The following is an 18,857-nucleotide window of genomic DNA, read 5'->3' as shown; positions in this document are numbered from 1 at the left end:
CGTTTTTCCCACCTCCAGCCCACCTCTGTGGAGATGTGATCAGTTGACACTGGGCAGCTGAGTGCAGAGGCGCTCCCTCTGCTGTGCCAGATCACACACTTTGCATAACTGCCCTTCCCTGCAGCCCAAGGCTTCGGTTTCCTTCTGATCTTAAATGTAAATGTTTCTGTTTTGGGCTGATGTGAACAAGCCAAAAGGGAAAGATGGGCTGTGTCCTCACCAGCAGCTTTGTCTTGTAAAAGGAGCAACATGTATATAGTTGGGGCCTTCCTTGCTTCTTACATTAGAAATTTATCCCTGGCCTATCTGTGGCATGCAGAGCAGTGCTATAGAAGTACAGCAGCAGGACAGGAGGGTCTTTCTGCTAAATCTTGTAAGTGAAATAGGGTACATCTAGGTAAGTCAAAGAAAAGAACACTTTTGAGTAAAAAGTGTTTATAAAGAGCCCAAACTCTTTGTAGATGTCTGACCAGTCCCAATCTCCTCTAATCTAATCACAGGCCTCTCCTGCTGAACTAGAGGGATGTGTGAAATATCCCTGCTGTTCCCAAGGGGGGAAACAAGGGAGAAAAGACTTGAGAAACCAAAGGAAAGGAAACATGACAGCAGAACAATGAACCTGCCTGGCTCTCCCAGGGAGAGGTTACAGCTTCCATTGAAAATGTCCTTTGAAGGTAGTTTTCACTGTAAACAGATTTTGCTGCCATGTCACAGGAAAGCTGGGAAGGAACCAAATCAAAATAGACTGAAAACAATTCCTCAGGAAGAGCTGCCGAGCAACACCGCCTTGCCAAGTGGCCAGTGCCCCCCTGATTTCAGTGGTGCCGAGTGCAGCCCCACGATCTGTGCATCCTGCAGACTGTCTATGGGAGGCTTTGTGGCTGCAGGTAGACCTGGCAGAAATGGCTTTCCTTTCTCTTATGGGGAGATGCTGAGTTTGCCCTGTTCCCTGCCTGGTGCATTGCCTTTGTTTTGGAGTGAAGGTTCAGAAATGCCCTTAATTTCTTCTCACTCACTCTTAATTCCCATGACACCCAGGTCAAGCCTGTATGAATTTCTCATTGTAAATTAGTTTAAAGAAAAGTCCTCCTACCCTGTTTTTTTACACTGATTTTTAAAAGACAGCATCCTAATTGAATCTGCATTTCAGAAGCTGGTGGACACACCCTCACAGTACCTGGAACGTAGACTTAGGTTGCATCTGCACTAAAAGGCTCGGTCTGTTTTTCCTGTCTATGGAGGAAGGACTTTCTGTCAAAGCCTGGAGGACAAATAACATCTATTTAATAGCATCTATTTAACTCAAAGAACCCTGTGCAGAATTCATAGCATCACAGAATCATTTAGGAAAAGACCTCTGAGATCATTGAGTCCAACTGTAAACATAGCACTACATCCACCACTAAGCCATGGCCCTAACCACTAAGTTATCTTGCCTGTTTGAGAATGTAAGGGGATGTTGCCTCTGGCAGGTCACCACAGCTCTGTGCAGCCATTCAAATGGCTTTTGGCAACACTGGGAGAGGAGTCCTTCCTTCCCCAGGGCTGTGGAGCTGTGTTGGGGTGGTTTGGCACTGCACAAGGGCTGTCTCCCCACCTACTCCAGGCTGGACACAGCCTGCCACATCACTGAAAGAGCTTTGCTGTGTCCCTGTGGGCTGGTGGCTCTCCTTGCCCTTCCTGGCCCTTGATCTCCAGACCATGCTGTTTCCTGGAGGGGCGCCTGGCAGGTTCCTCCCAGCCTCTTCCTGCCCCTGACTCTCTTTTTCTCTCTCAGTCCACCGCCAAACCTCGCACCACATCCATCATCCCCTTTCCACTCACCTCCCTTCTGCCCTCAAGTTCCAAAAGAGGCCCCCCCGTGCCAGCAGGAGGAAAAAAAGGAGGAGGAAAAAGAAGAAAACCTCGGTACCCCCCTCGGAGGTCACCCCTACCATCCAGGAAGAGGACGAGGAGGGAGGAGAAGAGGAGGAAGAAGAGGAAGAAGAAGAAGAGGAAGAAGGAGAATCTGAGGCAGAGGAGGTCCAGGAGAAAGAAATCTCTGCTGAGTCTGAGGGCAAAGCTCGTGGGAAGGAAACATCCCCTAAGCTGGAGCCTCCAAGCAAACCAAAGGCAAGGCCAGTGCATCCCAACCTGGATGGGGCTTGGAGGCTGGGGGGAGGTAGAGGGAGGGTTCCAACAAGTGCGTTGCTCAGCGGGAAGAAGTTGTAGCTGTGCACTATTGTGGTAAGAGTGTTTTTATCCTTGCCTAGCAGAGATGGGCACTGGGGGACAGTGACAAGTAAGTCATTGCTTGGGGTGGATGCTGGGGAGGGCATGCTTGACCATTTTGGGGGTGTAAGATCCATGGGGAAAGATCAATGTGTCCTTAGAGTTTATAGGTTGGTGAGGGGCTCAGTATGACCAGTATGCCCCAGGGTATGGGGCATGAGAAGCAAGTTGATGTTGCCTGTTCAGGGAGATGGTGACATGGGGAGGATCTGCATGCCAAGGATTGGGGTGAAGGCTGCCTGCTCCAGCTCTTGCTGTCAGGACTGTTGTCTCTGCAGTTCACTGTCGGCAGCGATGAGGAGGAGTCCAGCAGCGCTCTGGCTCCCGCACAGTTCCACGTGGAGGAGGAGTGTGGCATCCTGTCTCCCATGCCTCGCTTTGCTGACCTTCTGCAGGACAAGGGCCCTGCCTCCCTCCACAGGTAGGCGAGCGGTGCCAAGCTGCCTGCTGCTCCCCCTGCCTCAGGGTCGCTGCACAGAGTCTGTCCCCATGGGTAGTAGCCGTGTCCAGCCTGAACTTGCCTGCTGAGCCAGAGGGGACATGGGGCCCAGAGGGAGAGCAGCTGTGAGTAAAAGGGCTACTCTCCAGTCGGACAGTCACTCCACGGGACTCCTGCAACATCCTTGAGTCTGTGGGATCCCCAGGGTATGGGTTTGGGGGCACTGGGCTGCACACCTGGAGTACCCTTCCTCCCAACTAATTTATGCTGTTGTGCTGACCTGCAAGATGGGAAGCCCCAGGAGGGAACTCTGAGGCCATTGAATCAGAGGTGGGTCTCAATACTGACCGTAAGCTGATCCCACTCTGTGGTGGGGGAGAGGAAGAGCAGAAGGGACAACCTTTAGGCTTTGGGATAGGTGACTCCTGGCTGTACTCCTTCTCAGGGACTTTTTGGTCAGGGCTGGGCCAAGGAACTCCAAACCCTGAGGGCCTCATTCACCTCACTTGCTACCATCAGTCCCTTTGGTTCCTACAGCCCCCCCGGGCCTCGAGAACGTCTGTCGCGTGGGTGGGAGAAGCGCAAGCCCTGGGGCCAGGTGGCGAGTGGACAACGGGTTACCTATGACTTGAAGGAGAGGATGTGCATCGGCAGCATGACCACACTGGAGAGCGCAGCATACCAGCGTGTCCCCACGGATGAGGCTGAGGCCCAGATGCTGGCATCCGCTGACTTGGATGGCATGAAAAGTGAGGCTTTACAACACTACTTGCATTACCAGTGTGTGTGTCCCTTTGTCTCGTGCTTCTCTCTGCTTTACCCTCTTCCCTAGCAATCTCAGGCGTAGTGTTCAGCCTGCCACAGGACCCGGTCCTCATTTACCTCAGACCCTGCTTTTCCAACAGTATCTCACCTCTGTCAGCTTTGCATTGTCCACAGCACCTATCCCCATGTTTTCAGCATCTCTACTCCCACCTACTCAATGAATGCTTGCTCCTCCACCCACCCCACTGCCCTCTCTGGTTCAGGGCTCCCAGCATTTCCCTGAGACCCAGCTCTCTCATCTCCTGACACACTTTCCCAGCAATCAGCCCTCTGTGTGACACGCCAGCTCTGGTATTGCAGACAACCTGAGGTGAGGAGCCTTTCCTCGCCTCTCCTGGCAGAGGCAGCTGCCCCCTCTAGAGTGCCTCAGAAGGGGACTGCCCCTGTGTGTGGCACGAGGGCAGAGAGAAGAGACGTCATGGAAATGCACGCTCCGGGCCTGAGGACATGGAGAATTCAATAGGTTGCTCTGCAGGCTGGAGAGGGAGGGAGACACCAGAGGGGAGTGAGGGAGAGAAGCAGTGCTGCATACGCAGCCTGGCTGTCCCCGGCCACAAGTGCCGCATCCCTGGGCATCTGGCACAAGACCCCACGGCAAAGCGAGGACGCTGCTCCTGAGGAGCTGGTGGGGCAGCCCCCACGGAAGCATCCCTGGGTGGAGCCAGCCTTCCTGGAACCTCGTCAGTCATCAGGGCTTCTGCAGCTGGCACCTCCGTGCCCCATGAGGAGGTGAGCGAGGCACCAGAGCTGTCCCCAGGGCTTCGGTGAAACCTCCCCAGGGGGGCAGCTTGCTTTGCACACATCAGCCTGGCTACCCCGCTCCCTCATCTGAAGGCGAGTGGTTCATGACACCTGACCCCTGACTTTCACAAGGACAAAATGACAACCCTTCAAGAGAGAGAGGAGCCAGCGAAGGAATCGGGAGGGGGCAGCAGCCCGGAGGTAGCGATAAGCGCTCATATTCGCAACTCACTCAGCTATGAAGACTTTGATGAATTTGCCTTCAATTTTGAAGACTATGATTTATGGGAGGCCATCAGAAACCATCTGGGCTACCCAGGCGGGGAGCCCACCTGTAAGTACTGGAGCAGTGACCCTACAGTTGCAGCTGTAGATCAGAGCCCCCAGTACAGTGCATATTCCCTCCTGTGTTTGCTGTCTGCACCCTTGCCATGTCAGGTTGGTCTCCTGGTTTAGGAGAGGTATGGTCTTGCCCCACCATATGCCTGGGGACACTGGAGATGCTGCTTGATGTCTGTGTGCCTGTTCAAGGTCTTAGTACAGATCTGTGTCATAGTGTTGAAGTGCTTTACTGTGTGTGTCTCGCTCAAGCAGCTCTGGAGGCAGCTGCATCTTGCTGTTTGTGCTTATCAGGATGTGGCCCATGCTGTGGCCAGAGAAAAAGCAGCTGCTTTGAGGTGTGTATAAGGACAAAGAGATTTTCTTTTCCATCTGTAGCACAAGGTGACAGTGTGCTGCTGCTCTGTTTGATGGAATTTGAGTCAAGGTGCGGATCTGACAGCAGAGGTGGGTATCAGGTTTTCAGCTCTGCACCGCAGCCTAATGCCCAGAGAAAAATATAGCCTAATCCCTGTGTCTGCAGGCTTGAGCGTGGCTGTGAAATTAGCTGATGGCGGGCTGGCTGGTGTGCCTGGAAGGGGGAAAAGAGGAAGGAAACAAGAGTGAGAAAAACAGGGAAGGAGAGGATAGGAATCCTGAGAGTGAAAAATGCCTTTCTGTTCTCTGCATCTGTTTCTATACCTGCACATCCCTTGCAGAGGGATCTCTGAGCCATCCCAGGGACCTCACAGAAAGCAGAGCCTCACTCCCACCATCGCACAGGAGTTCTTCCTTAGCAGATGGTGGTAACTCAAAGGTGGCTTTGTGACTCACTTTGGGAGTGATAATGTTCATAGCCAGAGCTTTGTGGCGGTTGTCCAAGTGTCCTCATCTGGATCGTGTGTTAATTTTTCAAGGAATTTTAGGAGTGCCCATGGGAGGGTGATGTGGTCCCAGAGCTAACACACTTATTGGCTTTGCACACAAGAGTGGGAAGGGAGAGTGCTTGCAACAGGCACTCAGGATGCCTTGGTTCAGCTTCTGGCTCTGCCACAGACTGTCTGTGTGATCTCAGGCAAAACACTTAATTTCCCCTGCCTCCTAATCCTAGCATCATGTTCTCTTTGTCATCTGTCCCATCTTTACAAATCTTCAGGGAAAAAATGTCTGCCTATGTACTTCTACAGGGACCAGCAAGTGGGGATTAGGTTCTAGCTTTTACAGTAGCAAGTCTGCTACTTGTTACTGTAAATTGATAGAGCATATAATAGTAGCAAAGTTCAAAATAGAAACCTGGAGCAAATTGGTCCCATCAGCTCTCCCAAGCTGAGTGAACTGTACATTAAAAGTGTGAGAAATTTCCCCAGGTTCACCTGGAAAAGGATGGCTATTCTTGGGAAGGTAGAAGGGGCAGATCACTCTGCAAGGTGTGATATACATCACTTGTAAAGTGGGGAAATTTGGCTTGCTAGCATTTAATACATTCATTGATTGCTACAGCTAATATTGCTGGTGCTTGAAACAGGATGCACTGTACAGTCAACTCTTAATTATTTCTGTATAATGAATTCACACTGTGGATTAATCCTGCAGAGAGAGATGGCAGAGTCAGACACGGCAAAGACCCAGAGTCTGTTCTGTGCAGAACCAGTTCACTTTTGGCAGTGCCCCTTGCCCAGCTATTCAGTCCATGGCAGTCCAGGACCAACTCAGATCCAGGAGGAATCAATTGCCTTTTGAATAGAGTTGAGTCTGTGGTCTCCTTGCACTCTTTAAAATGTTCATAGCATGGGCAGTGCTGGGCAGGGATACCTGGGTGGCAGCAGGGATGAGCTGGGGTTTAGCTGTTCCTATCACATTGAACTCAGCATCAGCCAGGAGAGACCTGGGCTTTGTGCGGGACAGAGCAGTAGCTTTTTCTAGAAGCCAGCATAGGGTTGTGTCTTATGGCATGTTGATTAGCATTTTGTTTAGTCTAGTTTTAAATATTTCAAGAGATGGAGTTTTAATCTTTTTTTCTTGCTACAATTTAACCATTAGGGTATATGGGTAGTGTGCACCATCCCTGTGATGCAGGTTGCTCTCTAGTACTGATACAAATACTCTGCTGCCTCTTTCTGGTCTTCCTGTTTGTGGATCAAGGAAAATGAAAAGAGGGAACACAAACGGAAAGAAGTTGCCTGCTGAGTTGGATTGACTAGCACGGGCACTCTGGGGGAAGACTTTAACCAGTGCAAAGTCATATTTGTCATATTCAGATTTAAGCTGGTGGAAAAGGAACTTGGTCATCTGAAGAAATCTGACTTCTGTGGAAGCCAACATGGAAGATCTTCTGGAGGACACTGTAGGAGATGCTGTGTGGGAGGGTGACATACTAGTTCATTGTAGTGGAGCTACCACAGGAATCTCTCTCTGTCCTCTGACATTGTCACTGTCTCATGCTCATATCCTGGGGAGCAAGAGGTGTATTCCCTGGGGAGTTTGGCTTCAAGCAAGAAGGGCAGACCTATACCCTGGACATATCACTCTTTGATCTCAGTCCAAGATTCTGTCCTGAATAAGTACCCCAGACTTAGGTGCTCTCTTGAGCTTGACTTTCATTTGGGGGAAGCACCAATCTCACAGAACACAGAAAAGGTTTCTTTGAGCAGCCTGGAGCATCTCAATTGGGCTTTGCATGAGACTCCCAAAAGCCAGTGTCCTTTTCCTAAGTTAAGCCCATGTGCGCACTCTGCTCCTGTAGTTGTATCCCCCAGCTGGCATCTCAGTGGCCACAAGTACTGCCAAGGGAGACCAGCAATGTGGATCTCTCCTTAGTCTTCTGTAGGGCTCTGTAGTGCCTTCACCAGTGCACTCCAACCCTGCAGCACTCCGGCTCCTGTCCCTGTCACTGAGTGTGGGAGTCACTGGAGGCTCTGTCAGGAAACTTGGCTCCTTGTGTTTTATCTGTCCTCCAGCCATTTGGTGGCTGAGACTGGACATGTGAATGCTTTCTGGGCCTGTTGCTGAAGAGCACTGTGTAATAAGTTGTCATCACCATAGGGAAAGCTTGCTGTGCTCTGGGTGAGCGTTCTGTCTTGCTGGGCAGAGTGTACTCTGGCCCTGGTCTTCCAGTGACATGGTGAGAATGAGTCCCAGGGTGCATATGAGAATCAGAAGCTACAGGGATTGGAGCAAAGTTGCTGGATACCAAAATTGTCTGCCTGGTGGACTGCTTGTTTTATGTACAGTCTCACAAAGAGTGTGATAAAGTGGCTACTGAGCACACAGGAACTCAGAAATCCATGCAAAATTCCATGGAAGCCCCACACATGCCCAACTCCCAGAAATGTTTGTAGTGGTGGGCAGTTATTGGCTCCTATCGACATTGCAGTGCAGTAAGTGGAGCAGGGAGGAGTCCCGCCATCAGCAGGACGTGTATCAGTAGGGCAGCCAATGGGGGAAAATACCCTGAGGCTCAATATTGATTCGTTTTATATTTAATTTAGCGACCCAGATTTCCAAGGTGCAAGGCCATGGTATGCCTGGCCCAATGCTGGGTGTGTCTTTCCATGCCATATGTGCATGGATATTTCCCTAAAATATCAAAGAGATTACTCAGCTTTCAAATGCAGTGCTTTTTACTGCCTCTCATACCCTGAGAGCTGCAGGTCTTCAAGCTAAGTGCAGAAAGGTGCATGCAGACAGAACATTCATCCCAGCCAATGGAGAGCTGGGAGAAGACCTTGGCATTGTCTTACAAGCAAGGCCAGCAAACCTCGATGGACCAAACCTGAGCAAGAGCGCTCACTCCATGATCTACTTGGAGCCTGCCCATCCTGAAGGCAGGCTCTGAGGCTTTCCCCATTCCCATGGTTTGTCTGTGCTGAGAAAGATACACTTGCTGTCTCTGAATAGTGTCCAGGGAAACTACTCTCCATGGCAGGCTGTTGCCCAGGTGCTGTTTCTCCAGCATTGCAAAGGGGGTTGGCACAGTTGTGACTGAATCATTTTGGTGGGTACTGGTTTGCCAACAGCACTGGTAGCTTGGTGGTTGGTCTGAACTTCAGCCTTAACAGCCTCTCTAGAGGCTTTGTGAGGCTTTGTTTCAGCCAGCCACTCTCTAAGGCAGACCTTTCCGAGGGCATCACAGCGGCACTGCGGAATGTCTAGAAGCAGCGATAGCTGGAGTTCACTGCCCAGCGTCCGTGCCAGCCCCAGCTGCAGTGTTATCCTACACTCTCATCGCACAATTAAATAAAACAGTCATTGATATTTCCTTATGTCTCCCAGACCAGGAGCTAAATATCCTTCCCCTTCACTGCCCTTTTTGCTTGCTGAGCACCAGGCCTTCCTCTGGTGCGAGAGATGAGCCCCAGCCAGGTGCCTGCCTGTGCTATCTGGGGTGCAGAGCTGTGCAGACAAGGCTGCAGGTTGCTTTTTCTTGAGGGAGTATGGGGAGGGTTCACACACCACTTGTTTGGGTACCATGAGTAAAAGCTTTCGTGATGAAGCTCCAGTGTATGCACAACCTGGGAGGAAGCCTTCTTTGTGAAGAAATTAGCTCACAGGCATCTGGAAGAGCTGAAAGTAGGCAGATGAAGCAGTAAGGATCTTCAAAGGTCTGGAAGATGATGGTGAGTTCTCTAGCTGCCAGAGCTTTGGTAGCATAAGCTAATAAAAGAAGAGTGTGCTTGGATGTGTTTCCCTGCCAGACAGTGTGTATCCACTAGACAAATTGGCGGTCTTTTTTTCTTTCCTATGTCTTCAGGCCACCGTTTTGAAGATAACCCTGGTGTGAGGAGACATCTGATGAAAAAACCATCTCGGAGTCAGATCACCAGGACAAGCAAAAAATTAGCATCAACTCCATCTGTCAAGAAAAAGAAGAAGAAGAAGAAGCTGGATAGAAAGCCCCATGAGGTATCCATGTGCTGTCCTCCCACACTTGTTCAGAGGATATAAATCAGGACTAGAAACGTGCAGTTTATGAAGTGATAAATGTGTTTCTATATAATTAATTCTTTACATGACCTTGAGGGTGACATTTCAAGCTATTATCCATTATCTTGGGGGCTGAAAATACACTTTTTTCAATAAAAGTAGAGATTTCCCTGAAATTGCAAAGCTTTGACCTTAGGAAAAACATTAAAATATCCCAGAACTGGTAGTGCTGTTGTGGAAATTGGCAGCATGGTAATATCATCATCTCTGGTAACTGTGGAAAATTCTGGGGGAAACCAAGAAGGAGGCAGACGACAAAATTGTCACAGTTTGGTGGAAAGGGATGCAGCAATGCATCATTCTCTCTCATCTGCCCACACCATCTGACTTGAAGCTTTCTGGTGCTCCATGTGCTGATGGAAGCTCCTGCCACGCTGTCAGTGATATTTGTCCTGGCTGCTTCTGTTCATCAAGCCTCTGGTTAACTACAGCAGGCTTGCTCAGGCAGTGCTTCAGACCAGGCGGTACCTTGAGAACAGAGCTCAGGCTCTCTGTGTGTTGCTAGTAGAGCTGTATACATCAGGGGAAGTCTCATGTCCTGGCTGTAATTCGCACTAGGTGTTTGTGGAGCTGAATGAGCTGGTGGTGGATAAGAACCAGGAGATGCACTGGAGGGAGACGGCCCGCTGGATCAAGTTTGAGGAGGATGTGGAGGAGGATACAGCAAGGTGGGGGAAACCCCATGTAGCTTCACTGTCCTTCCGCAGTCTGTTGGAGCTCAGGAAGACGATTGCCCACGGTGAGTCAGGAGCAGCAGGCCAGAGTTTGGCTCTGGCTCTGGGACAGGTTTTGCTGGATAGCTTCTGTCACTGTTTGGCCCATCAGTGGAGGCACACAACAGTGTCTGTGTCCAGTCTCCATGAAGGGCCTGTGGAGACATCCTGCAACCTGTTTGGCAGGGTTTACAATAGCCCAAGGGTTGGGCTGTGTTGGTTCCATGCTCTGCTTCACTGCTCTTGGGCACGTGACAGCTGCAACACCCAGCTGTGTCTCGGCTGACAGGTCTTGGACACATCTTTGGTGTGAAATGGAAAGTTTGGTCAGAGCAGGAGACTGAAACAAAAGGAGATACCAGAGTGACCAGTGCGTCTTGGAGATTTTGGGTTCTCTTGGGACAAGAGTTTACAGAAAGGACATAGGGCACCTGGACTTGGGGCATTTCTCATCTGAGAGACTCTATGAGCCCAGTTCCTAGTGGAACAGCTGTGTCCCCAGAGTGTGCATGAAATGGGGAACATTGCACACTAGGAGCAGGGCTCTTCCCCTCTTGATGGCAGGTGCTGTCCTCCTTGACTTGGAGCAGACCACTTTGCCTGGCATTGCTCACCTCATGGTGGAGACGATGATCATCTCTGACCAGATCAGAGCAGAAGACCGAGCCAACGTGCTGCGTGCCCTGCTGCTGAAGCACAGGTGGGTGGCACACAGATGAGGATCCCAGGGCTCAGGGATTACATGTGAGCCCTGGATGGGAAGGGAGGCAGGTCCTCATGGCCACCACTCTCCCCCCCAGCCACCCCAATGATGAGAAAGAGGGCTTCTTCCCAAGGAACCACTCCAGCTCCAGCATGAACTCCATTGTGGGGAACCACCACCACAACCACACCACAGACACTTGTGTGCCCCTCATGGGGGAAGAGCGCATTGAGATGGCTGACCCCAAGGCCAACGAGACCGAGTGCAAGGAGGTGAGGGTGACGGGGGTTGGGGGGAGGAACTGTTTCTTTTTACACACTCCAGGGACAACTCTTGGCTGACAGCAACCCTTGGAACCCACCTCTGGGCCCCTTCATGGGAGAACCTTGTACTGCAAGGACTGAGCTGCCCTGGATCACCCAGAGTTCTGGAAATTGGGTCACTGCATTATGATTTTGGAACCTAATTTTAGCTTGGCACTGTATGCGGATGTCTGCTTGAGCATGTAATGGCAGCAACAGCCCTGGTGCTTGCAGGGTGGCCTCTGCTGTGAGGGTGCCTTGCCTGTGAAGCAGAGTGTTGGGTGTGCAGCCAAGGCAAGCCCAGCTGCAGTTACAGCAGTGGAGTGCAAGGCCCGGTGGGGAGACCAAAGCATGGAGATTTCATCCTTACTTGTTTGTATTCTTGCCTGGCAGAAAAACCCACATCTCCATAACTCTGAGGGCCACCGTAAATACCTGAAGCTGATGGAGAAGATCCCTGAAGATGCAGAGGCCACAGTAGTTCTCGTGGGTAAGAGATGGCATGTAGTGTCCCCCAACAACTAGTGCAGATCTTGGTCTGGCCCCAGCTGTCTGTGCCCTCCTGAGAGATATTTGGTCATCTCTTACATGTTTCCAAAGTTCAACCGAGGAGGGAGCCTGGTACACTCTCTCCTTTGCTGATGGTGCATGTTCTCTTTGTGGTAAATGTATGGGGTGCCAGGGTAGTTCTTTTCCTAAATTAAAAAAAGAGGATGATAGACTCTGCTGCTGAGAACTGGGGCACAACTTAGGGGTGAAAGTCCTGCCAGGCTCACCAGAACCTCTGGTTTTGCAGCTCAGAAGTAAGTAAGTGGTGCCTGAGGGACTGGTGGCCAGGCTACGACTGCTCTTGGGCCTCTGAGCATTGCTGCCCTCTGTCTGCCTCTTCACACCTCACCAGCACCTGGTCCCTGTCCCTGACCAGTGTTGACTGCTGGTTGTGTGTGCCAGGGAGCTTTCAGTTTACAGAAGCAGGGCGTGGCTAGTGGCAAAGTCTCAGGTATTTGCCATAGCACTGCCAGGGGATTTTTTAGGGCTATGAGCAGGCAGGCTCAAGCATCACTGGGCTTGGTTCCTTCTGACTACAAGAGTATTCCTTCTCAGCTCTTTGCTGGCATTAACATCTGAGCAAACCTAGCAAGCAAAGTAAATGTCATTGCCTATCCAGTAGATTAAAAGCTCAGGCAAAGATGCTTGGCAGCTCAAACAAACTGATTCTTAATCATGATGAGGCCAAATCAGGTTCATAAACACACTTTGAATACTCACAAAACTAAACATTGGCTTGTTTCTGAGATAAGGCTGTGTTTTGCGATTCACTTGGACTCTCGGATGGCCCATATTTGCCAGTCTAACACAGAACACAGCTCTTTGCTGGACACAGATGGCAGAAAGATCAGTAATAATGCCACAGAAATACAAGTATTCAATAAACATTTGTGTTCGGTAAGTGAAGGAAGCAGCTGGTGTGCCGGAGGATTCAGGAGTACTTCCCAATCTGTTAGGAACTGAGGAGACTGTCAAAGCACTGATGAGATGCAGACATTGTAAAACAAACTGTGTAGTTTGCTCCTATGAGTCTAGAGAACTGACTTACTTTTCCCTGGAAAAAAAAAAAAAAGTTTAGGAATACAGGGAACATACAAGATAACAAAAGAAATCTCATAGCATCAGTGCCCAAGAAGGGAAGGACAGTGAGCCAGTACCTATAGGTGGTTTAACCTGACATCCTTCTCGGCCAACATAATGGCAGAGCTAATATGGGATTCAATTAATAAAGAGCTAAAGAATAAGAATGTAATTATTGCCAAGCAATGAGGTTTATGGGAAATAGGTCATGTCAAACAAACCTGATTTCATTCTTTGATGAGATTAGAAGTTTGTTTGATAAAAGTAACATATGAGAGTCTTCCTTCCATAAGTGGGAAGCAATCTTCCGATTTAAAATTAGGCCTTCATAGTGTAAGTAGAGCCCATCTGTAAGGGATTAAGAATGGGCTAACTGGGAGGCTAAATAAAGTAGCACTGCTTGTGAATGATCAGTAAAGGACTTGGAGCAGTCCTCAACATGTAGCTGAGTGCTGTGTCAGTGGCCTGGAGAACATGCAGAACTGCAGGGCTCCTGGGAACCCCTGAAATCCTTGCTTCCACTGTTAAAGGCTATCCAGTACAGCTCACCCCAGTGATTAACTCTGCTCCAAACATTGCCTCCTGGTAGGTTGCGTGCAGTTCCTGGAGCAGCCAACTATGGCTTTTGTCCGACTAAATGAGGCCGTCTTCCTGGAATCTGTCTTGGAGGTCCCAATTCCTGTCAGATTCATCTTTGTGCTTCTGGGACCTAGCCAGGCCAACATGGACTACCATGAAATTGGCCGCTCCATCTCCACCCTCATGTCCGACAAGGTGAGAAGCTGATGGACGGTGATACTGAGAAAGGCAAGGGAGTTTTGGTGGTTCCTTAGGAGACAGTCCTGAGATGAAAGTGCTGAGAGATGCTGTGCATAGGCCTGGGTGGGGTAGGCAGGTATGAGCACCTGGGATTTTTAAGAGCAGCCTGGCTTGACTAAGGTAGTCAACGCTCCAGTACAGAGAAAAGAGTAGGACAGACACTTGGCTTGGTGAAGAAAGGGGCCATATGTAAAAGCAGGAGCAAAGAATGCCCAAGGTTAGAGGAGTGGTGTTCAGTTGACATTTCTCAAACAGAGAGGAGGGGAGGCTGAGCAGTGCCTGTGACCATGGCACCTGGCCCAGACCACACTGATAAAAAGACCCAGCAATGCCTGGGGATGGTTGTCAGGTGTTTGGATGAAGCTTCCTAGCTGAGTCCCATGGCTCAGGCATCCATGCAGAGGAGCACATCCATACAGGAGGAGAGATGAGGAGGCAGGAAGGTTTTTCTGCCAAGTGCGTGCACTGCTAGAAGTCCCCTATCTGTCTACATGGGCAGGAAAGTGAAATTCATTAACTTGTTTAGGAATTAAATGCAAAAAGACAATCTGAGCATCTGCATACATCCAGGACAAGAGGATCAGAGATTCACAGGGTTCTTCCGGCTGGTGCCATGTAACTATAAGCAAGTAACAAACATTCCTGTCCTGCCAATAGTGCACAACTTTCCCTGAACTGGAGACTAAAAGGTTCAATCAGAAAATGTGAGTTATAGACAACAAGGTCTCCCAGGTGAAAGATCCCTTCCCTGGAGTTGTACAGGGCACAGGGCTCAGCTGAGAATGTGTTTTTACCCGGAAGAGGTGAAATGCCATATTCCAGCTTCAGCACTGTGTTTGTGGACTGATCTTGTTCATTTGAGTCTCTGCTCATCTTGCTGGAAGAGGAGAGGCAGCTGCTGCAGCCAGGGCTGGCTGTAGCAAGGTTACACAGTGGCTGGCGCCATGGAGAGAGTACAGTATCGTTTACATTGAAGTGTGGCTCCAGGGAGTCTGTGTGCTGCAGGGACCTTAGCTGTCCCCTCCCTGCTTTAAAGGCTCTTCACTTGTTCATCATCCTCCAGCCCTTTCTCTGAAGGCATGTTTCAGAGGCAGTGCAGCACTTCTGCCTGTTTGCCAGCACCTCCCTGCTTATTTGCAGTAGTGCTGTCCCCTCCTGGTCTCCTTGGAGTCCTTCCTTGTTATCCTGCCCTTGCTCTCAGAAGTATCTCACCTTTTCTGCCTGGTTTCCCTTGCATGGCTTCCTTCATGCTGTAGACTCCTATTTTCTCTCTCTCCCTCTCTCCCCCTCTCTCCCTCTCCCTCTCTCTCTCACTCTCTCCCATGTGGAGACTCCCAAGAGTCTCTTATGCTTCCTGCTCAGGTCCTGGTTCTTGTGCTTTTTATCTGTGGTGCTTTAGGGCTCCACCAGCTTTTCCCTCAGAATGAGAAGCAGGATTCAGGAGTGTGGGTCACAGAGCGGCAGTAGTGAGACGAGTAGTGGGTTGAGGGAGCAGGATGTTACTGTGAAGGTCACAGCAAGTGTTGACTTTCCAGGCTGTAGGTAGCTGGGTCTAGTCTTGGTCTGAGCCTTCTCCCTCTCTCTTTTTCCCTGCCCCTCTCAGCACTTCCATGAGGCTGCATACATGGCAGATGACCGTCAAGATCTCCTCAACGCAATCAATGAGTTCTTGGACTGCAGCATTGTCATCCCCCCATCAGAGGTGGAGGGGAAAGACTTGCTCAAATCCATTGCCACCTTCCAGAAGTTGCTGCTGAAGAAGAGGAAGGAGAGGGAGCAGAAGTCCATGAAGGAGGGGACTGTTCAGGAAGCCAAAGGTCTCTCCACTCACATTTGGGCAAGTTTATGCCTAGTGCCCTGCATGCCCCAGTGGGCCCTCCCCTCCCAGAACCTGGCAGGGGTGTGAGGAGGTCCTGGCTCCTGCAGTGGGGAGCTGGGAGAGGGACAAGGGGAGCAAGACACTGGCTGTGGGCAGCTCTGGCAGCTGGGGGCAGTGGGATGTGCAGTGGAGGGGGCTCACCAGGCTAGTGCTGCTGGAGGAAGGTCTCTACGAGGTACTGGGGAGAGGGACAGCCCAAGGGCTCAGCTCTGTTCCCTGCTCAAGCTCTGCCCTCTGTACATCTCTAGAGCTGTGTGAAGTGAAAGCTGAGGAAGAAGAGGAGGAAGCTGAGGACGACCCTTTGAAGCGAACCGGGATATTTTTTGGAGGTCTGGTTCGGGACATAAAGCGCAGGTACCCCAAATACCTCAGTGACATCAGAGACGCCTTGCACAGCCAGTGTCTCGCAGCCGTTCTCTTCATCTACTTTGCTGCTCTCTCTCCTGCCATCACCTTCGGGGGACTCCTAGGTAATGGGCCTGCTTTCTGGTCTGTTCTTTGCACTCTGGGACACTGGCTGTGTCTGTGTGATGCTGTGCTGGGGTGGGCTTTGGTGCTGTTCGCTCAGGGAGAGTGGTTGTGCTGCATCTCGGCTGCTGCCTTGTTCCCACCCTGCCACTTGGCCTCTCCAGTCTCAGCTCCCCGGGCTCCTTCCGTGCTCCCTGCCTAACACAGGGGACCTCTGACTGATGGGATGGGGACCTGCCTCCTCTTTCTGGAGCTGTGCAGCCTGCCTGCCTGTAGTGATGGTGCCTGTGTCCAGACTATAACACTCACATGTTGTTCTCTTTCCCAGGAGAGAAAACTGAGGGTCTCATGGGGGTCTCCGAGCTGATAATCTCCACCTCAGTTTTAGGGATTCTCTTCTCCCTGCTCGGAGCCCAGCCGCTCCTGGTCATTGGCTTCTCAGGGCCTCTGCTGGTGTTTGAAGAAGCTTTTTACAAGGTACATGTGAGGCAGTATCTATGCTTGGCACCTGCTCACTCTGCCCTTGTTTGGGAGAGTGCAGCTGGCATTTCTCAGCTCTGCAAAGTGTCTTTGGTAGTGTGGACTCCTTGGGTCCTTCCAGGCTCCTCTCAGCTCGGCCAGGGCTGCCCCTGGCTCTGCTGACCCTTTACAGGTCATGCTGTAGAGAGTTCTGCCTCCCATTGCTGTGTCCATTATGTCTTGAGGTGTGACAGTGATAACAGCGCTCCTCTACTTGCTGACTCTGAGGGAAGCATTGTCCCCCAGCCCTGTGCTGCAGCCCATCTTGGCACAATAAGCACTTGTAGCTGCATCCTAAAACTTTCTTGTTCTTGGGGCTTCCTTTGAAGACCATTTCACAGCTTTCACTTGTGTCCAGGTTTCCTTGTATGTGAGCCCAACAACGTGCGTACCACTCATTTGGGATGTGCCATGTACATTACTCCTACCTCTCAGGATAAGGCCTAGGGTGTGTGCAGAGGTATCCTCGCCAGCCAGGATGGATATGTTTCTTAAGTAGCATGACCCCTTTACTCTTACAAGCATCCTTGTACCTTCAAGCAGTGGGTCTAATCCTTCTCTTTTTTTCTGACTCCTAGCATGTCTGTGTCTTTAAAAAAGCATGTTTTTTCCTACAGTTAGATTTTCACCTTGGTGTGTCAAGAGTTTGGAGGTGATGCCATTGCAGAGTGTGAATTTCCCTGCTCTTTTGTGACCACACTTCTCACTGACCTCTTTTCTTTGCCCAGTCACAGTGTACACAGGTGTACCTCTGCTTGTGGTGGTACCGAGGAAAGCTGCAAAGGGAGGGATGTGACTGGTGCTGGAAGTAGTTGGTGTTGATGTGTGTGGAGGAGCAGAGGTGCTGTCTGAGATTATGGCCCAGCTAATGTAGCCTTTATGCAATGGGACATAGCAGGATGCTCACGCTCTCCTTTGTAGGGAACAGGTTTGTGCTGTTGAGTGCATGGAACAGTGGAGGGCTGTGTTTGAGCAATGGCACCTCCATATGGGTGGGATGGGGAGCATCATGCATGGTTGGCTTCAGCAGAAAGCAAAGGAGGTACTGTTAAAAAGACTGAAAAGGTAAAGACCTGCTTGGTGTGAGCTGGTAGGTGTTAAAGAAAAGTCTGCAAATTTGCCTGTGACTTCAGCAATGAATTCACTGTCTCTGTGCTGGATGCCCAAGCAGATGTAGATGCTTTTTTCCAGGAGAATCTTTGATCTTAATGGGGAGCAGATGCAGGAGGCAGCCTGAGGAGCCGTAAGTAACTCCTTCCCTTTCCATTTCAGTTCTGCCAGACACAAGGCATTGAGTATCTCACAGGCAGAGTGTGGATTGGTCTGTGGCTCATCGTCTTCATCTTCATTATTGTGGCAGCTGAGGGAAGCTTCTTGGTGCGCTACATCTCGCCCTTCACCCAGGAGATCTTTGCTTTCCTCATCTCCCTCATCTTTATCTACGAGACCTTCTACAAACTGTACAAGGTGAACCTTCCCCAGGGAGATGGGCCACTGCATCTCTTGATCTCTCAGGACCCTGTTGCTTTAGCATACGAGTGGCAGGGGAACAGGGCCAGCTCAGCCACAGCTTTCCTAGACATTCTGCAGAGCATTTCTTTGCTGGCCTCTCATGCCTCAGCACAGCTGCCTCCTGTGCCATCACAGAGGGTGGCAGGAAGAGCCCTAATGTCTCTCTCCCCTTCTCTTCTGCAGGAGGCATTAAAGAGGTGCTACTTTTTTCTCCCCAACCCTATGCAGCTGGGTAGGTTGTGAGGCGAAGTGACAGATGCTGGGATTGTCTGTGCCCACCATCTACCACACTCACCTCTCCACAGAGCAGGACACCTCCGCTTCCCCCGGCTCCCGTTAATGACAGTGCCCCCTGCCCCTCCTTGTGGTAACTTGCCTGCTGCTTTTCTCACCTGTCCAGGTGTTTGCAGAACATCCTTTGCTGAAGTTCTACCCACCGAATGTGCAAAGCAGCCTGAACGCCAGCATGCTCTCTGCAGATGCGATGTCACTGGGCACCAGGATGCAGCCCAATACTGCTCTCCTCTCCCTCATTCTCATGCTAGGCACCTTCTTCATTGCCTTCTTTATGCGCAAGTTCAAGAACAGCCGTTTCTTAGGAGGAAAGGTGAGAAGTTCGTGGGACCCAGATGTTGAGGACAAGGGATGTGCCAAACATGTAATTCTTCTTGGTACAGACCTTTGTTCTCCAGAGCATTTGGATGTCCCCCAGAGAAACACCAGAAATCCCTTAAGT

The 18,857-nt window shown here is 50.6% G+C and overlaps 1 protein-coding gene across 5 annotated transcripts in view; it reads left to right on the top strand.

The window, feature by feature from the left end:
• Nucleotides 1-18,857, top strand: part of SLC4A3 (solute carrier family 4 member 3) — a 34,592-nt gene that overhangs the window by 8,978 nt on the left and 6,757 nt on the right. For all 5 annotated transcript variants that reach the window (XM_017825381.1, XM_017825379.1, XM_017825377.1 and 2 more), the window contains exons 4-17: nt 1,778-2,112; nt 2,550-2,692; nt 3,248-3,459; nt 9,345-9,496; nt 10,136-10,316; nt 10,855-10,990; nt 11,091-11,265; nt 11,689-11,785; nt 13,514-13,698; nt 15,347-15,560; nt 15,871-16,092; nt 16,419-16,567; nt 17,882-18,076; nt 18,522-18,728. In XM_017825381.1, coding sequence (XP_017680870.1) covers nt 1,778-2,112; nt 2,550-2,692; nt 3,248-3,459; nt 9,345-9,496; nt 10,136-10,316; nt 10,855-10,990; nt 11,091-11,265; nt 11,689-11,785; nt 13,514-13,698; nt 15,347-15,560; nt 15,871-16,092; nt 16,419-16,567; nt 17,882-18,076; nt 18,522-18,728 — 2,603 coding nt within the window. The remainder of the gene's footprint in view (nt 1-1,777; nt 2,113-2,549; nt 2,693-3,247; nt 3,460-9,344; nt 9,497-10,135; nt 10,317-10,854; nt 10,991-11,090; nt 11,266-11,688; nt 11,786-13,513; nt 13,699-15,346; nt 15,561-15,870; nt 16,093-16,418; nt 16,568-17,881; nt 18,077-18,521; nt 18,729-18,857) is intronic.

Source organism: Lepidothrix coronata, unplaced genomic scaffold (assembly GCF_001604755.1).
Source record: "Lepidothrix coronata isolate B3197 unplaced genomic scaffold, Lepidothrix_coronata-1.0 Scaffold118, whole genome shotgun sequence".
In the NCBI taxonomy this organism is placed as follows: Eukaryota; Metazoa; Chordata; class Aves; order Passeriformes; family Pipridae; genus Lepidothrix; species Lepidothrix coronata.
Note: the sequence above shows the minus strand (reverse complement) of the source record. Positions and strands in the feature narration are given on the sequence as shown.